This window comes from Apodemus sylvaticus, chromosome 10, assembly GCF_947179515.1.
Source record: "Apodemus sylvaticus chromosome 10, mApoSyl1.1, whole genome shotgun sequence".
Taxonomy (NCBI): Eukaryota; Metazoa; Chordata; class Mammalia; order Rodentia; family Muridae; genus Apodemus; species Apodemus sylvaticus.
In genome coordinates this window covers 1,413,069-1,436,718 of record NC_067481.1, presented here as the reverse complement: position 1 = coordinate 1,436,718, position 23,650 = coordinate 1,413,069, and the positions used below count along the sequence as shown (strand labels likewise).

The 23,650-nt window shown below is 48.7% G+C and overlaps 1 protein-coding gene across 1 annotated transcript; it reads right to left on the bottom strand.

The window, feature by feature from the left end:
* Window positions 1-653: 653 nt before the first annotated feature.
* Sectm1 (secreted and transmembrane 1) lies at window positions 654-11,363 on the bottom strand. The gene is made up of 6 exons (XM_052196717.1): window positions 11,254-11,363; window positions 5,061-5,216; window positions 4,092-4,400; window positions 2,318-2,371; window positions 1,960-2,093; window positions 654-1,502 (listed from the first exon to the last, which is right to left on the bottom strand). The coding sequence occupies exons 2-5, from the start codon at window positions 5,149-5,151 to the stop codon at window positions 1,972-1,974; spliced, it is 576 nt and encodes a 191-aa protein (XP_052052677.1). The 5' UTR covers window positions 5,152-5,216; window positions 11,254-11,363; the 3' UTR covers window positions 654-1,502; window positions 1,960-1,971.
* Between the last annotated feature and the right edge of the window lie 12,287 nt (window positions 11,364-23,650).

Genomic DNA, 23,650 nt, shown 5'->3' with positions numbered 1-23,650 from the left:
TTCACAAGCCTGGCACTGAAGTGTATGAGTCACCTTACTTTGACCTGACAGTCTTTCTGCATCTGGTCACAGGCTGCAGCCTCAGAGACACCACGAGTCTGACTCTGGAGGACGTAGGCAATAGGCAGCATCGCTGGCCTCAGCGTTCAGGTACCAGTGTGTGATGTTTCTGGTAGATTTTTATGTTTTCCACTAACAACTATTTCCCAGCTGATCTGATGATCTCATCATTGGCTGATTACATTTATTTAAAGATCAGTATCCAGGATACAGCACAGCACATCTAGTGTTCAGTGGCAGAGATCAGCAGGTAAAAGCATTTGCCTGATGACCTGAATTTGATTTTTGGAATCTGTGTAAAAGCCAGATGTAGTGAGCACACATATCTGTCATCTGGGCACTCTTAGCCCTGGTGAGATAGAGACTGGAGAACTGTGTGGATGCTCGTGGGCTAGCTAGACTGCCACATATACTACAGTAGCAGAGTCAGGAGAGAATCTGCCTCAAAACAAGCGCAAAGGCAGTGACTCACTCCCAAATGTTGTCCTCTGCCCTCCACAATGCACTCTGGCATGTCCATATCCACAATCATACACAACAACAATAATGATAATAAAATAATAATAATAAATAAAAGTAAATAAAGCATGAAATTTCTATCAAAAATCATTTAATTGTAAGAAAAAATAACATTGTAACCAGAACAAAAGGTCAGAAAAGAACAGCCGGTGGTGGCTATGAGTCAGGAAGCTGGGTCTCCAGGGTCTCCTGAGGAGAGGCCCCCAGGGAATCCCAAGACTCCGTGCTCCTCAGGAGAGCAATGCCTGCCAACCAACACCTATACCTTTTCATAGACTCCTGTCCCTGACAGCACTCTGCCCTACAGGGGCCGGCGTGGGGAGATGATTCCTCTTAAAGTCCTATCTCCCTACTCTGGCCCCTGGAACCTGATGTCTGGGTTTCCCAAACTCCTTTCTGTTGTGAGTCAGGAATCAGGTATGTCCCACGTTCTACAGGTAGCAAATCTTTGTGCAGCATCGGGCTTACACTGGAGATCTTTGGGTAGTGGAGGGTTGCTGACCACAGAGGTTCAGCAGAAGAAAAGGAGGCCATCATGTGCAGCTTGGGAAGTCCCAATTTGGGGAAGAGTGGAGCAGCAGATCAGAGGACTGAAGACCATAGTCAGGAGGCTGTACACGTGACCGAAAGATCTCCTAAACTGTTTTCCAGCTTCCAAGGTCCTTTTTCAGTGAGTCGCTGTCCCCTCTTCCACACAGAATGAAGGGTTCCGTTACCTTCAGGGAAAGGTCTTTTGTGCCCAGCAAACCGAACAAAGCCTTTTGCTCTGCCAAGCGTGTAATGGTGATCCCATGGTGTCTGGGGTTTCAGAGGTCTCCAAGGGCCAAGAACACGATAAGCCCATGCTGGTGGCCTCGCTCTGGATCAACTCTGCAGGAAGCTCCCTTCAGCTTCCTCCGGCCGCAGACTTGGAACCTTTTTACCTAGACAGAGAGGGATGAGAGGAGAGGGAGAGGGGGTGAACTCCTGAACTGAGACCTGTCTACAGACAGGCACAGGAATTCACAGATGACCTAGCATCTCAAACACTGCATATACGAATGGTCATGCCACCTAGCTGAGAGCACTCAATGCTCATTCTTACATGCCTCCTCCCGGCAGAGCCTGGGGCAGAGTCTACGATGGACTTACTTCCAAGGGATCCTACCTGGATCACCCTGGATCAGAAACACAATTTCCCAAGAGTCCTGAGAGGATGCTGATGACTACAGACTCCACACTGCTCTCCAAAGAATTCCAGGGTCAAAATAAAGCTTGAGAACAGATGATCCTGGCAGGCCTAATTCAGGGCTGATATTCTTAGCTATATCAGGCTAAAGGAAAGTTCTTGGGGTGGACCCTGCCATCTTGGTCCTGTGTGGCCTCTATGATCCGTCTTACCCCCTGGGACTTCTAGGAACGACGGTGCCTGTAGTAGATAAATACAAGGAATCCGGTGACTCCCAAGATGAAGACAATGATGACTCCCACAAGGGTCCCAGGCTTGTCCTGTAGCTGAGAGCTCTCGGCTGGATCTAAAGTGGGTCAGGAACAATCGGGGGTGAGGGTTTCCACCACTGGTTCTTCATCCCTCACTGGTTATCTGCCACCTGCTGGCCCCACACCCTCCCGGGCAGTGACATCTGCCGGCCAAGTACAAGGAGAGCTAAGGGTGAAGGGTCCCAGGTGGGCAGCACTGGCTCCACGGCATCAGGAGCGGCTGGAATGCATAGCCTGGAGACAGGGGCATGACACCTACCTGGGAGGGGTGTGAAGAGCCTTGTGCCTGTGACCTTGTCTTCCTTTGAAGGCTCTGCCAGAGACATACCATCAGTTATGTGAATTTGCCCACCCCAATGCCAGCTGCAAGAGTCCTGCTGGCTGGTTTCAGGAAGAACAAATGTCAGGCTCGCCTTTAATTATGACAGATTGAACTGGTGTGGGGAGGGTGGCAGTTGGATGGAGCCTGAGGGCAGGATGCTTTACAGGGACAGAAAGGGCGGACTGGGCAGTGAGTGTCAGGCTGGGAGGGACCCATTTCTAGGTGTGGTAAGGATGGGTGGGCTTACAGTACATCAGGGGGTATGCTGGCTTCTAAAGGGATGGCACAGAGGGGTGTCAGAAGAACAGAAGTCTTCTGCACGTATTTGCACTTTGTGAATAAATCGAAACACTAGGAGAGTGGGTCTAGATAGCCTTGGATGCCAACGTGACACAGCCTAGAACCACCTGAGAAGGAAGTCTTAGTTGAGGGGCTGCCTGGATCAGAGAGACCTTGGACATGTCTGTGGGGATTGTCTTGATTGTTAACTGATGTAGGCGGGTTCAGCCTTCTGTAGATGGCACCATTCCCTGAGCAGGTGGTCCTGATTTAGATAAGAAAGCTAGCAAAGGTGGCATTCACTTTGAATTCCAGCATTTAGAAGGCAGGAGGCAGAGGCAGGTGGATTTCTGTGAATCTAGGTCAGGGATACACAGTGTGTGTGTGTGTGTGTGTGTGTGTGCGCGCGCAAGCGTGTGCGTGTCTGTGTGTGTGTATGTATGTATATGTGTGTGTGTGTGTGTGTGTGTGTGTGTGTGTGAGAGAGAGAGAGAGAGAGAGAGAGAGATGGGGGTTGGGGTGGGAAGGAAGGGAAGGGAAGGAAGAATGGAATGAGAAAAAGAAAAAGAGAGAAGGAAGAGGAAGGAGGGAGACGCGGGTTAGACAGCTAGCCAGGGAGTATCCTCCTCAGGTTTTCGCTTGAGTTCCTGCCCTGACTTCCCTCAGTGACAGACATTGCTCACACACTGGAATGCTCCTAAGTTGCTTTTGGTCATGGACGTTGCCATAGCAACAGAACTAAGCTGGAACTTGGTAGGATGTGTGGCTGGAGTAGAGAGGAGGGTTCTGGGAGATGGTTCAGGTACAGACAGGATGGCTATCACAGGGAAAGGTGGTGTCCTGGAGAGACTTTGCTCTTTAGGTATTATTTGGAGATGAGGTCTGACCCTGAGCTCATGATTGTCTGCCTTACAGCCTCACAAGTGCTGGAATCGCATCTCACTTGGCTAAACTTGCTTTCCTTAAGGTGCTCAAAGTCTGGGGCAGCCGTCCCTGGTGGGAGTGTCTTGGGGAGGGCAGTGGGCTCAAGGCAGTGTGGGTACTGCTGGAACTGGAGCCAACCTCAGTTAAGAGGGCCGTGCTGGGGACCTCTGTGTGACCTCAGTAGTAGGCCTGGTGCGAGTGTCCTCTACCAGACGGTGGCTGGGTTTTGCTGGAAACTCTCAGGACATAGAGAATTGGGGTGCGATTTCACTCCCACAGCTGATGTGTGAGAGGCTTGGGGCTGGCAGAGAGAGATAGCGTTAGCGGCTTCTGCTCGTCTAGGAACTCTTTTCTACACCTCAGGGCAGATTAAGTTCCTCTGAGAGATCAAAATCTTTGCCTTCCCCTCTGCCGCCTTCGGGTCTTTGAGTGACCATCTGTCTCTGCCACATTCCACACACTGGCCCTTCTTATCCCCCTATCTCCTCCTCCACAGCACTTGCCTCACCTGAAATATTCAGGGTGACGTTTCTGTAATATCTCTGGCATCCGCGCAGCTGCCACAGGTACATCCCCGCATGGTCGTCCTGGACGTCTTTGATCACAAGCTGGGCCTGTCCCCCTTGAACCTGAAGCTCCCACCCACTCCAAGAGAAGTTTCCTTGGGGCTTTTTATTGAAGATGGTCCTGTCCTTTCCACGGGCAGACAGCTGGATGGTGACTTCAGTGAAGGTGTTAGCGATGTTACAGGTCAACACTGCAGTATTGCCTCGAGGCACAGACACGGCGCCCTCGGTGCAGACAGGTCTGTCCCAGCCTGTGTGGAGAGGATGGTCACATATGGGCAAGGCAGGGCTGTGTGGGGGACAGTAGCCAGCTATTCTTGCAGGCCATGGGCAGAGGCAGGTGACAGGACTCCTGAGAGACGGAAAGAGATATTTCGCACTGATTGGACAGGATGAGATATTTCACACTGACGAGGCCAAAAGTAGGCACACGCTATGTGGAAGGAACAAAATAGCGCTGATGTCACTGGGGAGTTTTGATCTGAAGAGCTGTGTTGGGGGGACTCCCCGGGACTCGTTTTCTACACCTACTCTGACTGTCCTGAGTGTAAGCTGCTGAGGCATCATCTGGACAAGGCTGGATGTATGCAGAGGCGGTGAGCAGGCCCTCAGATATGCGGTGCCCGCATTGCTTGGCAAAGGCACCCGCTTTCCCTTGCGGTCTGGGTGTAGTTTTGGGAAGTCCCACTGGTGATCTAACATCAGCTCCAAGCATCACTGGTCCTTTGTTGTCAGCCACCCTCAGAGGTACGCAGTTCACACTTCTGTAGCCCAGGGGACACCAGTCCTCCTGCCCATCCTTGGTACCGAGTCTGCTAGGTGGTGGTAATCACCTGGATCTAACCTTGGTTCGTCCTTCCTAACCTGTCTGGATCCTGTATCCTTCCCTCTGGCACAAGACCCAGACCTACTTTTATTCTGAGCATTCAGGGAGACCGCCAGGAGCAGGGTGCTGAAAAGCTGGAGGGTAGGGATAGTGAACACCAAAGGGCAGGTCAGCATGGCCAGCTGGTGGGACGGGAGGCCTTAGGAGACTGCTGTCCTCTCCGGCTGTCTGGGAATACTCCCTAAAAGGAAAGCACAGAGGTCAGAGGCCCATTGAGGCTGCTGCAGAGTCTGGTGGGAGTGGTCCTAGCCTGGCCGGGTGTGCAGCCCAGGGTCCCTGAGCTTTTGACTAGCCCTGCCCCAATACCTGAGCTTCTGTGGCACTATGAGCTGCCAGTGCCCACCCTCCTGACCAGTACTTGGTGAGGTGTCACTGACTGTGGTAAAGCAATGAGGCACACTTGAAATGAGGAGCAAGTAGCGCCACGCTCATCGCATATTGTGCAATTCTCCCGTAGAGCTTTCCATGGAACTAGCAGCCGCCGGGACTGCGTTTAAGGGAACGGAGTCATGGCTGAGAGAACATGTTAAGTCACTTGTTAGCTAGTTGGACAGTATCAGTACTATGTCGCTTGGGATGACCTTAATTTGCTATCTCCTTGCCTCAACCTCCCAAGCTCTGGGATTATAGGCAGGTATCACCACACCTGAGTGATTTATAGAAAGAAATATTGACCAGAAAGCACAAAGGATTTCCATATACCCCCATTTTACTCAACATCTAATTTTTCTTGTTGCTTGCTGATTTCTTTTCTATCTTTTCTCTCTTTTCTTCTCTCTCTCTCTCTTTCTCTCTCTTTTTGAGATGAAGCTCTGGCTGGCTTGGAACTTGCTCTGAATGTTGGGACTAGAGGTATGTCCACTCTGAGACCTTTTTTTATTTCTAATTGTTGCAATAAGGCCTTAAATCACTAAATTTCTCATGTTGCTCCTTCAAGAACAACCTGTGACAGAAGAGCAGGAGACAAGCCAGTCATGGTGGCTCACGCCTGTTATTCCAACACTGGGATGCTGGGGCAGAAGATTTCCATGTGTCTGAGGCCAGCCTGAGGTACAGCTTGAGACCGTCTCACTACGACCAAAGTTCTCTCCACCTCTTTCCCAAAGAAAAAGCAAGGAAAGGTAACTGATAGAGACTGCCAGAGAGACATAGCTGAGGGAAGCCAGGGGAATGCAAAGATGTCCTTTCGTGTGTATCCTGTACACACACACACACACACACACACACACACACACGATGAGATCATTTTATGTAAGGCTTAGATACACCATCTCCCTCTGTCCTTTGTCTCTCCCTGTCATACCATTTGTCCCTCAAGAAACTTGTCTACTGAGTGACTGTGACTTTATTTGGCGTTAAGCCACTACAGTGTAGCTAGTCAGGACGAGGTCGCACTGGATCTGGTGAGTCATAGCCAGTAGGACGGATATCTTAGGAGAGGGAATTTAGGCACACAGGCCCAGAGATGAAGGCCATCATCCACTGAGGCAGAGATGAGACTGGTGCAGCCACAATACCTAGTCTCCCAGAGCCTCAGGACAGAAACCGACCCTCCCAAGCCTGTGTGGACATTGTGGACATGATTGCAGCCTCCATTTCTGGCTCCCAGGATTGTGAGAGAGTAAATTCCTGCAGTTGTGAGCTGTGCGAATTTGTGGTCACTTGAAGACCGGGTACTCTGACACTGGGTCAGGAATTTAACTTAGTGGTAGAGTATTTGTCCAGCGAGGGCAAGGGCCTGGGTTTGGACTTGCCCTAGCCCCTCCTCAATCCATGCAGCCTCAGTCTAGTGACCATAGACTCCAGGCTTTGGCCAGCTGGTGTTATCACACACAGATGACAGACACACAAAGAGGGTTTGAGAATCTCCTGCCCCGACTGCCCTCCTTCTTGGACTCTGTCCGTCCATTCTACTCTCCACTGTTTCCCTTCACACCATGTCTGTGGACTCACAGCACAGGGAGCACGGAGAGCACGGCGAGCAGGGAGCAAGAGGAGCACCAGTAGCACGGGGAGCACAGGGGAACACGGGGAGCTAGTGCTCTTCTCCCAGGACTTCTTGCTCCTGGAGGGTTTCTATTTTGCACACTGCCCTTGCTAAGCCTTGCCTGCTTCTCATGAGGTTATCTGACTTCCGACTGGTTTATGAAACATTTGTGTTTAGAGAAGAACATTGTCTTCCTTATACAAACGCTTATTCCTTTTTTGGTTACTCTCTCTCTCTCTCTCTCTCTCTCTCTCTCTCTCTCTCTCTCTCTCTCTCTCTCTCTCTCTCTCTCTCTCTCTTTCATCGCTTTCCCTTAGTAACCAGAAGCTCTATACACAGATACTTTCCTTGTCTGTTTTCTCTTTCAAAGCTTCAAGTTTTAGTTTTAAAATGTTTACCAGAGGCTGAAGAAAGAGCTCAGCTGGTAAAGTGCTAAGCAAGAAAACATGAATTTGACACTTAGAACCTACATTAAAAAGTCAGGTATTGTGAGTTCAAGGACAGCCTGGTCTACAGAGTGAGAGTGAGTTCCAGGACTGCCAGGGCTACACAGAGAAACCCTGTCTTGACTCCCTTCACACACCCACACACCCAAAAGTCAGATATTAGCCAGGCATGGTGGTACACACCTTTAATTCCAGCACTCTGAAGGCGGAGGCAGGTGAATCTATGAGTTTGAGGCCAGCCTGGTCTACAAAGGCAGTTCCAGGACAGAAAAACCCTGTCTCCAAAAATAAAACAACAGAAAGTCAGGCATGAGGGCTGAAGTGGTGGCCCAGCAGTTAAGAACACATGTTGCTCTTCCAGAGGACCCGGGTTTGATTCCCAGTACACACGTGCCGACTTACATGTCTGTATCTTTAGTCCCAGAGGATCCAATGGGCTCTCCTGGCTTCAAGGGCACCAGACACCCACATGCATAATACATATCCACACATAAATGCAGGTAAAACAGCCATGTAGGAGGTAGGCCCAGTTCTTCCTGCCGGCCCCATGCTCCCAGAAATAAGACTCAGACTCAATATATATTTACAGATACCTTGGCCCTATAGCCAGGCTCTTCTCTGACTAGATCAGAATTAAAATAACCCACTTATTCTAACCTGCACTGTGCCATGTGGGTGGTCACCTGTGCGCAGCTGCCACGCATTTGCCTCCTCATGTCTTCCTGGGTGGATCTCCCCCCAGGCTCTATCCCAGAATTCTTTCTGCCAGATGTCCCACAGCCTATTCTGCCCTTTCCTACAGGCCATAGGTTTGTTTTTTAATTGATTGGCGACCATACGATACACAAGATATTCTCTCTCTACACCCATATAGGAAGATAAATATTTTAATTAGAAATAAAAGGTCAGACACCTGGCACGTATTCATCATCAGCTTGCCAGTGGGAAGTAGCCAGCCCAGCCAACTTGGTAGGCTCCCGGAAGAAAGCATGTCTCGGAAATGCAACGTGGACAGCATCCGAGGAGCGACACCTTCCACAAGTGTGTACATGCATCCACCTGCACTTGTGCATCCTTACACACACATGTGTGTACATCACATGTGTGTGTACATCACATGTGTGTACACATGTGCACACACACAGGACTCTTTCTGCCAAGTTCTCAAATCTGCCCCGAAGTCATGTTGAAAACTGCCAGTGGGAGAGTCCTCTCTGTGTGGCCGTTATGCTGGGCAAGCAGGACTGCACCACGAGCCCCGACACCAGGCATCTGTGGCCTTGCTTTGGGCATCCACCTTTACCTTACAGGCTTCAGCAAGCAGCTTTGGCACCTGACTCAGCACCTGGCCAAACAATCTCCCCTTTATCTTCCTCTGGATCGGTTTCCAGCCAGAACTGTGCCTTACTCTGTAACTCCTCTCCTTGGAGTCAGGAGTTTACCAGAACCTACTTCGCACCTACAAACTCAGCATTTTGTGCTTCCCACCCCTGCCCATCACCGGGATTCACATAACCAGTTCTCCAGCATTCTGGGAACCTGCATGGGTGGAAGCATCTAGAAAGGCGTGGCAGCTCTCTTGAGGGGGCTTTCCATCTCTGATAAGATCCACTCAACACTTTCCCTGAGACAGTGTTGTGAAACACTTTCTCCAATTCGAACGTTCCTGTCAGGGCACAATCTCAGAAGAGATGGCTTCACTGGCTCCCCAGGATCCCCCTCTGCTCTCAGAACTGTGTCTGCTGAAGAGTGGTCCCTGGCTGGGATGCTGTCCCCCTCCCCAAACTGGGCTATGTATGGGACCAAATCTCATCTTAACCTTTATCTGCTTTGCCTCTCCGTCCAGAGGGAGACTTGGCCACTTCTGGGTCTTTTTTCCCACGTGTCTCCTCTTCAGTAGACAACACCTCAGAGCTAGAATTGGCAGTGGGGCAGGGGTAGCACTGGGTTTCTTTCGCTGTAGGATCTCACTGGATCACTCAGGTTCAGCATCACTGTATAATCTGCCTGGGAGCCTTAGCAAGTCATCTAAAGTCAACCCCAGCCTGGGCAAAGCTACCGTCTTGTCACAGAGGTCTGTTCTGTGGTGGCCTAAGCCTTTTCAGGTCTCTTCTGGAGACCACTGAAGAATTTCTGGCCTCAGAGACACCACCTTGGTTCTCGGTATCAGTAGGCGTCTGTCTCCTGGACCACAGGCTCTTTCTTCCCTGCCTGAGGATGTCCTTTCAGAGACGGGCTATACCCCAGTTCCCCAACCTAGTTCCAGGCACAGCAGGCAGAAGATAGACTAAGATCTTTCCTGCTTAGAAATATGTAAGGGCACAATCCCAAGGGCCCACTGACGTGGCCACAGGTCCTGTCCCAGTCCCTTGGGAGAAGCCAAAGCTCAGCAGTGTCACAGACCCAGTGAAGCATCAGCCTCCAGGACGTGAGGTCAGAAGCTGGAGGTCATATCTGGCCTTCCACAGCACAGCACCCAGCTCAGTCAGAGGCACAGCGGACCCTGGCTCAGACCCTGTCTGAAGGATGGCAGTCAGCACGTCCTTCATGTTAGCGGCCTGTTGTGTATGTCCCCTCCGTGCCAAGCCCCCATGGAGTTTATGTCCTAGCACGTGGCTGGGAAGGGTAGCTGATGCGGAAAGCCTCCACCTTTGCTGGGGACAGATACTCCCCTTGGCAAGAACCCAAGAACTTTCAGAGCCTTACTTTGCAGAAACACGTCATTGCTGCCCAAGGGAATCAGCTCAGCCTGGGCTTCTTGGCTACAACTCTTATACCCAAGACAGATAACTTGTTTTTCAAACTACAGATATCAACTTAAAGGCAGGAGGTATTTTGAGTGATGTATTCAAAGGAAAAAATCAAAGGGAGAATGGGAAGGAGCACGCTGGTATCTGGCCTGAAGCGTGTGTGTGTGTGTGTGTGTGTGTGTGTGTGTACGCGCATGCATGTGCATGTGCATGTATGTATGTGCATGTATATGTGTGTATGTGTGTATGTATGTGTGTGCATGTGTACATGTGTAAGTGTGCGTGTGTATGTGTACATGTGTAAGTGTGCATGTGTATGTGTACATGTGTAAGTGTGCATGTGTATGTGTGTGTATGTGCGTGTATGTGTGTGCATATATATGTATGTATGTGTGTGCATATATATGTATGTATGTGTATGTGTGTGCATGTGTATGTGTACATGTATAAGTATGCATGTGTATGTGTGTGTATGTGTGTGTATGTGTGTGCATGTGTGTGTTTGTGTATGTGTGCTTGTGTATGTGTGTGTGCGTGTGCGTGTGCTATGGGTGCTCGTGGGCATGTGTGAGTGTCCAGGATGTGGGTATGAGAAAGGGTAAAGACTCAGGATCCTACAGAAAGGTGTGCATGCACAGCTGTCAGTGATGAGATGCTGCAGGAACCTGTGCTACCAGACAAGCATTCTATTGTCCTCCCTTCCTTCGAGTCCTCTACATTCATGTTGAGAGGGCAGAGAGGACATGCCACTTGTCCTGCTCCTTGAATGCTGAAGAACTATGACTTGCCTCTACCCCTCCAAAGCCACACCTGAGACACCTGAAACACACAGGTCCTGCTGTATGCAGTTCATAACCCTGACTGTCTGTCTCCTGTGTTTCCTGAATCCCAACACAGGGATGGCTGTGGCTGTGGCTCAGCTCCACCTTGGCCCATCCCTTATCTGAGGCAGCCATCCCCACCCCACAGACCCCTCGACCCTCAGAGCACCTGGGTGCCCACAAGTCCTCGCTTCCTGCACACCCAGCCTCTCACCTGTTCCTTCTGCAGCAAGTTCTCCAGTGTTACTGCCACTGCTGCCACTGGATGACTGAACTTGTGAAAGCCAGTGGGAAACTGAAAGTTGGAGGGAGGGGCTAGACGAGGCAGCCTGTCCTGTTCCTTGCCAGGCACTCAATAGTCAGGAACTTCTCTGAGTTAATGTTCCAGTGTTAACCTTACAGTTCCGGCGGGAGAACCTTAACCCTAAGATGTTTGCTGTATAAGCGATGAACCCTGGAGGGACTGGACAGCCAGCACCTTATGATGCAGGGCTCAGGGGCTGCTCTTTTGGGAGCTGTGTGGGTTTGCTTTCCTGCAGGGGGTCAGGTCAGAATGTGCCTTGGGGTTGAGCTATGGAAGACAGCTTGGTCCATCTGGTCACCCTTGGGGTGTATGACGGGTAAGATGGAGTGGGCAGGAGTGACAGCCTTTGTCAACCCCGCTGTAAAACGCCAGAGCAGAGAGCTTGCCAATCTGCACTAGGGTCCAACGTGTTGTAAACAAACCCTGGAGGACACCCTGGCCCCATGTGAGATTGCAGGCATTTGACAACTGCTCTTTGCAAAGACTTTTTGCAGCAAGGATTACATTTGAGAGACCTCACGGTGAGAAGCGGGGACTGCTGTCTGCCACTGCTAGAGGAAGGAAGGGCTGCTGTGGGCCCAGTCTGCTCAGCTCCAGCAGCCTGGTGCCTTAGTGGGGCTGTGGGGTCAGCTCAGTCCCCGCACTGTGAATCTTCTTGTGGACAGTGGAAAGAGGAGTCTGTGGCCATAGATGCAATGAGGGAGCCTGTGGGTGACATGCTTGTGGGGGAGGAGATAGATTGTGAGACCCTGAAGAGGGCTGGTTTACATCTCGAGTGACTTTGTGAGCTGTGGTGCGGCATTTATGAAGTCTATGTCCACATGAGTACAGTGGACACTAGAGCAAGACTTCAGGCCCCACGGAGATGCTGCAGGGTGTCTGTGGCCTTGTGTAGATCCGGCGGGAGAACCCTAAGATGTCTGCTTTATGGGTGATGAGCCCTGGATGGTGTGGACAGCTCGCATCCTTTGGCACATCGGGCCTTAACTTGACATGCTGGCACGGGGACAAACAGAGATCTCTGGAGACTAAGAAAAGGCCCTACATCCTCCAGACACATGGCAACCAAGCCTCAAAGAAAGTTACTGTTGGATAGTTGGATGTGATGCCTCCCTGCCCCATCCTCTGCCCAATTACAGAAAGAAAGGGAAGAAAAATAAGCTGACTGCAACTCTGGAGGCCTGCCACTGTGGGGGTGAGCAGGAGGGACCAGATGGACCTGATACGGAACCCAGCTGTCCATGGGTGACATATCTAGACCATCCCAGGCATTCAGGAGGTGAGACGGGCCAGGGACACACTGGGCCTGGAAGAATGGCCAGCGGCCCAGAGTACAGGGCTGACCACGGAGAGCAATGTCTTCTGTGCTCTTCAAAGCAGTAAGTCACTGCAAGCTGTCAGACAGAAACAAAAAGCTTACAGCCTCAAGAAAAACAGGACCACCCCCCAAAAAATCACAAAAAAACAAAGAGAGAAAGAGAGGGGGAAGGAAGGAAGAAAGAGAAAGAAAGAAAGAAAGAAAGAAAGAAAAAAGCAAGCAAGCAAGAAAGAAAGAAAGAAAGAAAGAAAGAAAGAAAGAAAAAAGCAAGAAAAGAAAGAAAGAAAGAAAGAAAGAAAGAAAGAAAGAAAGAAAGGAAGGAAGGAAGAAAGGAAGGAAGAAAGGAAGAAAGAAAGGAAGGAAGGAAGGAAGAAAGGAAGAAAGAAAGAAGAAAGGAAAACAACCATAGGATCATATGAGTGTAGAACCCAGCTGCTTCATGGGACCCTGAGGATGGGCAGAAGTCTCACAGGTTCTCCAGGGACCACCCTGCCATCATATTTCACATGGGAGAGAAATTCCAACAACCATGACCTCACATCCTTTCTACCCTTACCCCTGTCCCTGAGACTGCAATTCCAAGTTTCTATTGACTTTTTCTTGCTCTGGATGCATCTCTCAGGAAGGCCTAGCGAGGTCTTTGTATGTCTGAAGGGGCCTCTGGCCTATAGGGCAAAGTTTCTGATGGTGACGGGCTAAGGGATGGCTGAAGGAACCAGTGTCCACAGAGATGCCCTTCACAGTTAAGTAAAGTTTGTTTCCTCCTAAAACGCCCACACACCATGAAAGTGAAACCAGTTTGTGTCTTTTGAAAGTAATAAGGAAAAAGAGAAGAGTAAGCAGGGTAGAACAATCCCAGCTGTACAGTGACGGCTACACCAGCGTCCCTTTCATTTCTCTTTCTCCACTTCTCTTTCAGTGGTGAACATGCTCTCAAGCCCAGCATCCCTGGTTCTCCTTCATTATTCACAGTCCTGTTCCATCACACCGGTGGAGAGGGGCCATGTGTGTCCCGCCCCTTTCCTCCAGGATTCATCCTTGGCATGGCTCCTGACCGATATCTTCTCTACCAGGGGACTCTGTCATCTTGTATATCACCCTTGGGGTTTTCAGGGCATTATGGTTTTTTTATTTTTTTTTGAGACCATTTAAAATTTATTCAGTAGCATTTGAGAATTTCAGAAGTGCCCAGTGTTTATCTCCTGTTGTCTCCTGTGGCTTTATGCTAAAGTGTGGCTTGGCTTGCTCCGTAAGTTCTTTCTGAAGCTTGCTGGTAGCTTTTGTGACTTCTTGGTCACACAGAGGACCATCACTGGACATGTCCTGTGGTGTTCTTTATTATTTAGTAGCTGGTTTGGACTGAAGAGAGCCCTTTCTGATGGAGAGAAGTGTGTTGCAGTCTGTTCCTTCTAACAATCTGCAAATGCACCAGGATTCTTTTATTATTTTGTTTTGAGATAGGGTCTCATGTAGTCCAGGCTAGTCTGGGACTCAATGAATAAATGAGAAGTCCTCTGCCCCCATCTCCAAAATGCTGGTATTGTAGGTATGTAGCCCTACACCCAGAAATGCTGGAATTATTACTTATTTGGAGACCAGGTCTCACTATGTAGCCCTCGCTAGCCTAGGGCTCAGTATGTAGACCAGGCTGGCTTTGAACTCACAGAAATCTGCCTGCCTCTGCTTCCCAGCTTCTAGGAATGTTGGGATCATTATACCACAAAATAGACTTTTAGGACTAGTCAATACTACACAAAGTTAGAATTTATCTAAAAAAAAGAATTTGGGACCATGTCAATGGCTCAGTCAGTGAGTGAGTACTTTCTGTGTAAGAGACTCTCCAGCACTCACATAAAGAGCAGGCACAACAGCACAGACTTGTAATGCCAGCCTCGGGGAGACAGAGACAGGAGGACCTGTGGGGCCTGCTGGGCAGCCAGTTTAGCCCATGAGCCCCCGGTTCAGTGAGAGATCCAGTTTCAGAAAAATAATGTGGAAGGGCTCAAGTGATGACTCCATGGGTAAGGACACTCGCTGTGTGAGCAAGAGGACCTAAGTTTAATCCCCAGCGCCCTGTAAAAAGCTCGACGTGGCTGTGTGCCACTGTGATCCCAGTGGTAGGGCGATCACGGGAGCTGGCTGGCTAACCAGGCAGCCTAGCCAAGAGCCAGCAAGCTTCATGCTCTGAGAGACATCCCAGCTCAGGAGAACAGGGAGTGAGAGAGCTGGATGGCCGCCATGCACAAGGAGACACGTTCTTAGGTGGAGAAATGATTGGATGATTAAAAATGCCCAGTGTTGAACTTTGGCCTCCATGAGCACTCTCTCTCTCTGTCTCTCTCTCTTTCACACACACACACACACACACACACACACACACACACACACACACACAGAGAGAGAGAGAGAGAGAGAGAGAGAGGAGTTTCAATATAGATTTAATTGTGGGAGAGGGAGAGAGGGATTTTCTTTTTAAAGTTTTCTATTTTTATTTATCTTGTGGGGGGCATATGTGCCATATTATGTGTGTGGAAGTGAGAGGACAACGTCACGGAGTCTCTTCTCCGATACCATGAAGGTTCTGGAGATAGAATACAGGTTGTCTGGCTTGCTGGTAAGTATGTATACACAACTGAGCCATCTTGAGAGAGTCTAAAGGTCAACCAGCACCCTAGAACATCATGAACTTCTCAGGTTAATCCTAAGGATAGCTATATGCATGGATTTAGTGGTTTCTGCAGTCACGTTGTTCAAAGGTTTTTAAGATTAAATGTCAGTGTTTTGGTATACTTATGTTGATCTAAGGAGTTTGTTGAATGAGATCATAGGGTGGGTTCTCTCCAGTGCACTGGGCAGTTACAGGTGGATAAAATAGAAACATGTGAAAATGTCAGATAAATAATTGGCATACTAAGACGTCAGGAATTCAGTGTGTGTTTTGACTGTGAACAGGGCTCATTATCTTGCTTTAGATAATTACGGACCTATGGACCAGAAAGGAATAAAGCTAAATTCAAAGGTTGTATATGTTAGGCTATAAATACGATTCACTGATACTTTAACATCCTGTTTGAATTATATCTATAAAAAGATTTCTAGGGAACATGGTGGCTTACGCCTGTAATTCTAGCATTTTGGAGGCTAGAGCAGGAAAATTGCCACAAATTTTAGGTCAGCCTTGACTACAGAGTGGAAAAATAGCAATGGGTTCTTTAGGCATTCCTCAGAATTAATTTCCTTAGGAAGAAATCTTAACTCTGAGCTGGGCGAGGGGCTCATTGTTTCTTCCCATATCCTAGAACTTTCCAGTCAGCCTCACTCTGCTGCTGTTGGCTTGTAAATGTAGGTTGCCAAATGATTATAAAGGGTGAAAGAAGTGACAGCACTCAAGGAAGATTTGCTGGAGGGGGGAGCTAATACGGTGCACAGTCACTACAATTGGTTAGACAACCAGGCATCCAGGGGTCTGCGAGGTGGCAGGGAGCTTGGAACTGCTCTTCTGGCTACGTGGTGGGTTCCTTTATCTTCACCCTTCTCCTACCCTCGTCTCCCACCCTTTTAACCCCCTAACACTAGGAGAGAAAAAAGGATAGAGAAGAATGGGGGTGACAACATTGTTACACTATTTCCTGCTAATTAGGGGCATCGAGTTCCTTGGGGCAAGTTTGATCTTCGCCACCAGGATATCTAATTTACTCCTCTTGTCCCTTTGCGCACAACTACTTGACAGACCATAACAAATTGCATCCAACCACTAACCGGGCAATCAGCCCTTTATCTTGGGGCTCTAGCATTTATATATCCTCATAAAAGTCCCCCAGAACTTAAAAGAAAAAAATTACACACTCACAAATACTGTCTGTAGTTGGCAAAATCAAGCCCTGCTGGAGCATGAACCAAATCATATCATGGTCGGCTACTGTGGACAATCTGAAGTCGCCCCATATCCTATACCTGTGTTTTTAAACAAACCCAAGTTCTCACTACAGGTGCTTATCCCCAAGACCGACAACCTGATAACCCGAGTCAAATTCCTGCAGACCTTGTGGTGGGTGAGAGGACTGTGACTTCAACATGAACATCATAGAGCTTGTATTTACACACACACACACACACACACACACACACACACACACACACACACAAATAATAAAGACGATGATGATAAGATAAGGCTTTCACTGAGGCTCAGGATGGTAAGTCACCCCAATGCTCTGTAGCAAGTAACGAAGACAGTCTGCCTTTACCAGCTGAACCCGCTCACCAGCCTTAAAAGACATTTTAAATACAGATTTTAAACATGAGGGTTGAGAAGAAAAGAGGCACTTGAGAAGGTGAGCCATATCCCAAACACTGGCCACGCATAGCCAAGATTAGAGTCTGAGCGAGTTTGAGTGAGCCTCAGAGGGTTGCTGATGAGATGATCACTGTGTGCTTCCGGAGCCGCATGTGGCGGGGTTACTACAACAGAGTTAAAGTCCAGATATCGCAGGAACGGAGGAAGGCTGGACATTGTTCCTGTACACAAAGCTAATTGTCGTGCATTGTATCAATGCACAGGGAAAGGTGTAGCACCTGACCAGAGACCACTTACACCGAGTCCTTCTGTCTGGTTGCTTAATTATTTTATTTATTCTCCAGGTTTAAAAAACTCTAAGACTTTTCTATTTTCAAAACCTGAAGATTCAGTAAGATGGCCCAGCAAGGAAAGGCGCTTGCCAGTTGGCCTAACAAACTCAGTTTGATCCTGGGGACCCACATGGTGGAGGAAAAATACCAATTCCTGCTATTTGTGTACACACGTACTCATGCATGCACACACGTGTGCGCTCGCACACACATGTAAAAAAAAAACCAAACAAGCCAACAATTTTGGGGGAAGACAGGTTCTCACTATATAGCCCTTGCTGGCCTAGAACTTACCACACAGACTAGGGTAGCTTCAAACTCACAGAAATCTGCCTGTTTCTCCCTCCTAAGTGCTAGGATTAAAGATATGCACCTCCACGGCCTGCCCAATTTCTTTTTAAATTGGGAATGGTTAGGCACTGTGGCACACGCCTGTGGTTCCAGCACTTGGGAGGTGGGGGGGGGGGGGGAGTATCAGGAGTTCAAGGCCAGCCTGAGCTACATCATACTGTGTCTCCACAACAACACAAAACATTGAGAATGCTTTTTCTGTGAGAATGTACAGCCCTTACCCCATTTCCCCAGTCTATACCCTCCACCAACCTCGGTTTCTTTCAGTGAGGGCGACAGAAGCATCTCTAGATGAGCGCGTGTGTGAGTCCAACCATGCTGATCTCACGCACAGCATGTCTGTCCCTCATGCCACTGCTGATAATGGATGGGTGCTGGCATCTGTCTTGGCTCTTGGACTCCAACTAGAGCCAAACACTGCTTGTTAAAATGGAATCGCCTGGGGGCAGGCACGGCCAGAAGCCACTGCTCCACAGAAGAGGGAGTAACACGGAACGAAGCTGATTTCCCAGAACTCAGCTCCTCAGCATTTAGCTGTAGCTCCAATTTAGAATCCACTGTGCTGGGGTGAAGGGGCTGGCAGAAGAGGCTATGCCAGGGAAAACTGGCAAAGGGGCAGCCACTGAGGGAGAGCATCTCTTAGGAAAGAAGGCTGACTGAACAAAGTTGGGGGTGGGAGGATGGGAAGTTGAGGTAGGGGGTGGGGTGGGGCTGGGGCATGGGAAGAAATCATGGGGCATGCTAGCATCTGGACCACAGGACGAAAATAAAAATAAAGGATGTGGTGGCCAGCAGCATATCAGTTACAGAGAGATCCTTTCTGTCTTAACCATGCTTTAAAAACAAACAAACAAAAAACAAAACAAAAAACAAAAATAACTCCTCTGTGGTGTGTGTGTGTGTCTCCAGTATCACACCCAGGATTTTGTGCATTTAAGCAAGGGTTCTACTACTGAGCTACATTCCAGTCCCTGCGTGCTCCCCAGATCCTGTGCCCCTCCCACCCCTGCACACCCCCCTCAGGCCCTGCGTGCCCCCAACACCTGCGCACCCCCTCCAGCCCTTACACACCCACCAGTTCCTGTGCGAACCCACCAGCACCTGTGCACCCCTCCCCCCCTTTTACTGTTATTTTTCAGAAATGATCTCAGGTAGCCTAACTTGCCTTGAATTGCTGAGTGGCTCCTGAATTGATCCTCCTGCTTCAGACTCTCAAGCGCTGAAATTACAGATATTATCTTAGTACCGGGTGGATTTTCCCAAGGTGATAAGATATGAGGCAGTAAGTGTATCCTGCATATTGTTGACAAAGAATAAAACAACAAGCAGGTAGCAAACTATAGGTGAAGGGCGTGCCCACACTGATATTTTCAGTGAACTTTGGCAGGACTGGGAGCTAGTTCAGTAGGCAGCGTAGATGCTATTTAAGACTGAAGACTCGGATTTGAACCCTAGAACCCAAGCAGAGGATCTGGATTCAGTTCCCAGCCACCCATATGAGGGCTCACAACCACTTGTAACTCCAGTCTGAGGATATTGCGCGGTCCTCTGGCCACTGGGAGGTGGGGGGGTGGCGTGGAGGGAATGACCAGGAGGACCAGGCACACACGGTGTGTACACATAAATGCAGACAAAATGTTACTCATACAAGAAAAATTAAATTAAATACATCGTTTTTATGCGAGGTGTAGTGGTTTGATCCTATAATCCCAATGATGACGAGGTGGAGACATGGGCCTACCCTACTTAGTAAACTCAAAGCCATCATGAGACCCTGTCTCAAAACAAGGTGGGCAGTTCTGAGCTACATTCATGTGCACAGGCATGTACACACACACACACACAAAGAGAAAAAAATTGTCTCTCATATCAGCTGGGTATCATCCCAATATCTGTGGGATGGAGGCAGGAAGTTCAAAAGTTCCAGGCCAATCTCAGCTACTCAAAACCCTGCTTCCAAAAACCCAAAATAACAAAAACAAAAAAGAAAGCTGGCTGTTTGTGCCAGAATAGCCCTGAGAGGTATTTTCCTAACATCCCCAGGCCCGGTTAACCACTGCGTTTTGCATGAAAGGGCAGAGCAGTAGCCTCTCTCTCCAAAGCCTCCGCCTCACACCCACACAGGCACCACTGTTTCTGTTTGTTTAGCATCAGCCATTCCTTGCTACTTTGTTCTGGTAGCTTTCTAAGTTCTTTTGTGAAAACTTTCTTACTTAAAACAAAGAATAACAGAAAGTCGGACATTCAGTTCTTGCCAACAAGATCAGACTTGTAGCACCTTTCTTCTGCTGACTTAGCGCTGCTGTGACTGGAATCAGGTTCCTGACTCAGGAATCAGCAGAAGGAAATGCATGTAGTTGCAGTTTGAGTCAGCAGGAGGGGAAAGCTTCCAGTTTCTTTTCATTTTTTCCTGTAGCAATGTTAAGCGCTGTTGTGTAGGAGAGTGAAATGAAGTCAGGAAATACATACATGAGATCCAAGGTAAGGGATCAGAGCTGAGTTAACCCTCTCCTGGGAGTAAGCTGTCAAGTCCTTTTTTAGGCCACTCTCAGCCAGGACGTAGGATGTCCTGCAGGAATTTAAATTCATTCTCTCCCCACCTCCTCCACCACTTTCTTGAGAAAGGGTCTTATGTATACCCGGACTGGCCTCAGACTGTTCTACAGCTAAGGATGACCCTGAACATTGACCCCTGCCTCCAGCTCCCGTGTTCCTGGCATAGACTTGTGCTACAGTGTTTGGCTCATTGGATGCTGGGGTCAAACCCAGGGCTTCATGCCTGCCAGGCAAGTAGTCTACCAGCTGAGCTGCACTGGTCTAATCTGGCCTGTACGCGCATCACTGAGGGAGATAAAATGCCAGTCACCAAGTACATCGCTACTGAGCGTGCACCCAAGGTGTTCCATATTCTACCACAGAGACTTACTTATCCATGCTTATAGCTGGTCTACTCACCCCAGCAGGGAAATGGAGGCAGTGCAGATGTCAGTCGATAGAGGAATAGATAATGGAAACACGGTACAGTCACAAAAGGGAATATTATTCGGCTGTGAAGAAAAATGGAACTATGGAATTTGCATAAAGATGGACGACCTGAAAAGTATCTATCAGGGTGACCCAAACTCAAATAAGAACCAGACCTCCCTCATATGCAGCCCCTAGCCAACAGGATACACATGCAAGCAGGCATAAGTGTGGATACAGTTTAAATTTTAGACAGGACATCAAGGAAGGGTAGTACTAGGTGATAATCAAGAATGCACGACACCCAAATCATGAAAAAGGATGTGAAACTAAAAATTTCACCTAGTTTGGATGTAGGAGAAATTTGAAGTAATAAAATTGATGCTATGAAAAGGTTCTTAATAAATTTGCTTAGGAAATGCTAAGTTACACACAGAGAACTTAGCTAAAGGAATGCTGCCTGCTCTAAGACTGGAAGACAAAGCCAGGCAGTGGTGGCACACGGGCGGTGGTGGAACACACCTTTAATCCCAGCACTTGGGAGGCAGAGGCAGGTGGATTTCTGAATTCGAGGCCACCCTGGTCTACAGAGTGAGTTCCAGGGCAGCCAGGACTACACAGAGAAACCCTGTCTCTAAAACAAACAAACAAACAAAAAACAAAAGACTGGAAGACAAGCAGTGTACTGACCAGGCTTGTTAGAAACTTTTTACTGTAGTTGAAGTTTAAGGATCACTGGAAAAGTTCTAGTTGGTGTTTGCTCGACAAGGTCGACCCTAGTTAGGCTGTGTTCCTATGACAAAAGGAACCATGGTCTCCTAACAAAATCCTCACTTAAAACTGGCTACATTAAAGACCTTGACTCTAACCCCAGCTTGTGGGGCAGGACAGGGTGACACCTGTATTGATTCCTCTTCTGCCAATACATCTTGGTTCCAGGAAAGGAATAATTCTGTCAGGCAAGCAAGACAATCCTGTATAACAACTTTTTGAGAACAACACTGGTGCACTTATGAAGTAGTTCTGGCCATATCTTTGCTGGGTAAATCTCCCATCTGCCCAAGTGACCAGACTGTCTCCTGTTTCTGTTTACATTATTCAAAACTTGAAAAAGGATGACATGGTAGGCAGAATATTTAAACCTAAGACTTATAGAAACTGGTAATGTTTCTATTCAAGGCTGGTTCTCTTCTATGTGTTAGCCAGTTAGTGCTGTTATTATTAAAGTGTTTTTATTATAGTGTCATTACTAAAGAGTATTTCCTTTTATTGATTAATTAGAAAGCGATTTCTAACTGTGGAGTGACTTTTCACTGGAAAAACATTAATTCTATAACACTTTGACTCCCTTCCTATTATTACTACTATTATTTTGTGGTAGATCCATGAATTCAATTTTTGGGAGATTGAAATACTAAGAACCATTTTTTTTTCTTTGCATTCCAAAAGAATACGGCATGTACTATTTCTTTCAGGCAAGGATTATGAAAGACAGGCTTATTAAGAAATTCCGTCGGCCATCTGTGTCTAGTCCCTACGGATGTTTGTCACATTGACTCAGAAAAAGTTATTTAAAAAATTGTTTCCGGGGGAGATTTTTGTTGTTGTTGTTGGTGGTGGTGGTTTTTGAGACAGAGTTCTTCTGTCTAACAGTTCTGGCTGTCCTAGAACTTGCTTTTAGACCAGGTTGGTTTCGAACTCAGGGAGATCTACCTCCTCTGCCTCTGGAGTGCTGGGACTAAAGGCATGTGCCACCTTGCCTGGCTCAGGGGAAGTTTTTGTAGCCTAAAACATCTTCCTCTTCTCTTCTGTTTATATCAGATTATTCTATTAATATGTAAATTGAACTGCTATTTGTAAAATAGAATATAGCTTTTGGTTAAAAAAATAAAAGGCCAAAGACCCAATTTTACCTGAGTTGAAGTCCCTCAAAGGTTAAGGCGACTCCTCAGGCTGCTGTAGGTGACAGGGAGGTCTTGTCTCCATCCCTCTGGTCACCAACAGGAGGGGAAGCTAGAGTTTCCTGGAATTCCTGACTTAAGCGTGAAGGTGGGGGTGGGATCTCACCCACCCACCCAGGGAACACATTTCAGTCCTCTCAGTCTCCACACAGTATCTTCCACCAGTGCAGCTTCAGATGTCACCCTCCCGAGTGGATCTCACGCCTCTGCTATGCTGGGTCCGCTGATTCTCTGGTCACACAGCGGGCGCATGCGCAGCAGACCCACGCAGTGCCGCACAGGCAGCCCCCTTCTCATCTCCCTGAGTGAGTTGTTGGTTTTGTGAGACGCGGGCGGGCGTCTATGATGTTTACCGGGCTATCCTCCCTCTTTCCTGCCACCAAGCACGTGAAGAGCAGCCTGGTTCCAGGCTGTGGGCTCTCTCTGCCTTTGGGCATGCGCACAGGCCTATGGAGCCTGGACTTGGGAGGCAAGGCTCCTGGACTGGGCTCTCCTCGCTCTCAGCGGACAGACGAATGAAGTCCTGTCACCTCCAAGTCCAGCAACCCACCAAACCCAGCTGCCTCTGGCCAGGGGTGATTAGGTCTCCAGAGGGCTAGCCCCTGCTTTGTCCTGGGCCCTGTGAGCTCAGATGGAACAATCCACACCCCTGATAGACCTTTTTCCTGGAAACCCGATAATATGTAAGAATCTTCATCACTCCTGGGGCGGTGACACACAGGCTCTAGGGAGGGCTGCAGGAGGCGGCTTCCTTGCCAAGAGCTGGAGCTCAAGATGGGGAAAGGAGGGGTTTCTCAGGGCCTCAGGGACAGTAGGAAACTAAAACACATGGCTCTGTTCCACTTAGGGGACCTGTCTTCAGGTCCCAGCTGTTTAAGCCCCCCCCCCGGGGGGGGGCACTTAGCTCTGGGGAGTACTTAGCTCTGAGGAAGCACTTAGCTCTGAGGAAGCACTTAGCTCTAGGGAACACTGTGAGAACTAGTGTTGGCTGTCAGCAGGCCTGCTGGCTCTGATCAGTAGAGCCAGAAGTGGTGCTCAGCATACAGAAAGGCCAGCGGAGTCCCATCCTGTTCGGTTGGCTGCC

Coding starts and splice junctions, on each gene's coding strand:
- Sectm1 (XM_052196717.1), bottom strand. CDS start 5,151: ATGCTGACCTGCCCTTTGGTGTTCACTATCCCTACCCTCCAGCTTTTC. Junction 2,372..4,091: donor CGTCACCCTGAATATTTCAG/GTGAGGCAAGTG, acceptor TGTCTCTGGCAG/AGCCTTCAAAGGAAGACAAG. Junction 2,094..2,317: donor GCTCTTCACACCCCTCCCAG/GTAGGTGTCATG, acceptor GACCCACTTTAG/ATCCAGCCGAGAGCTCTCAG.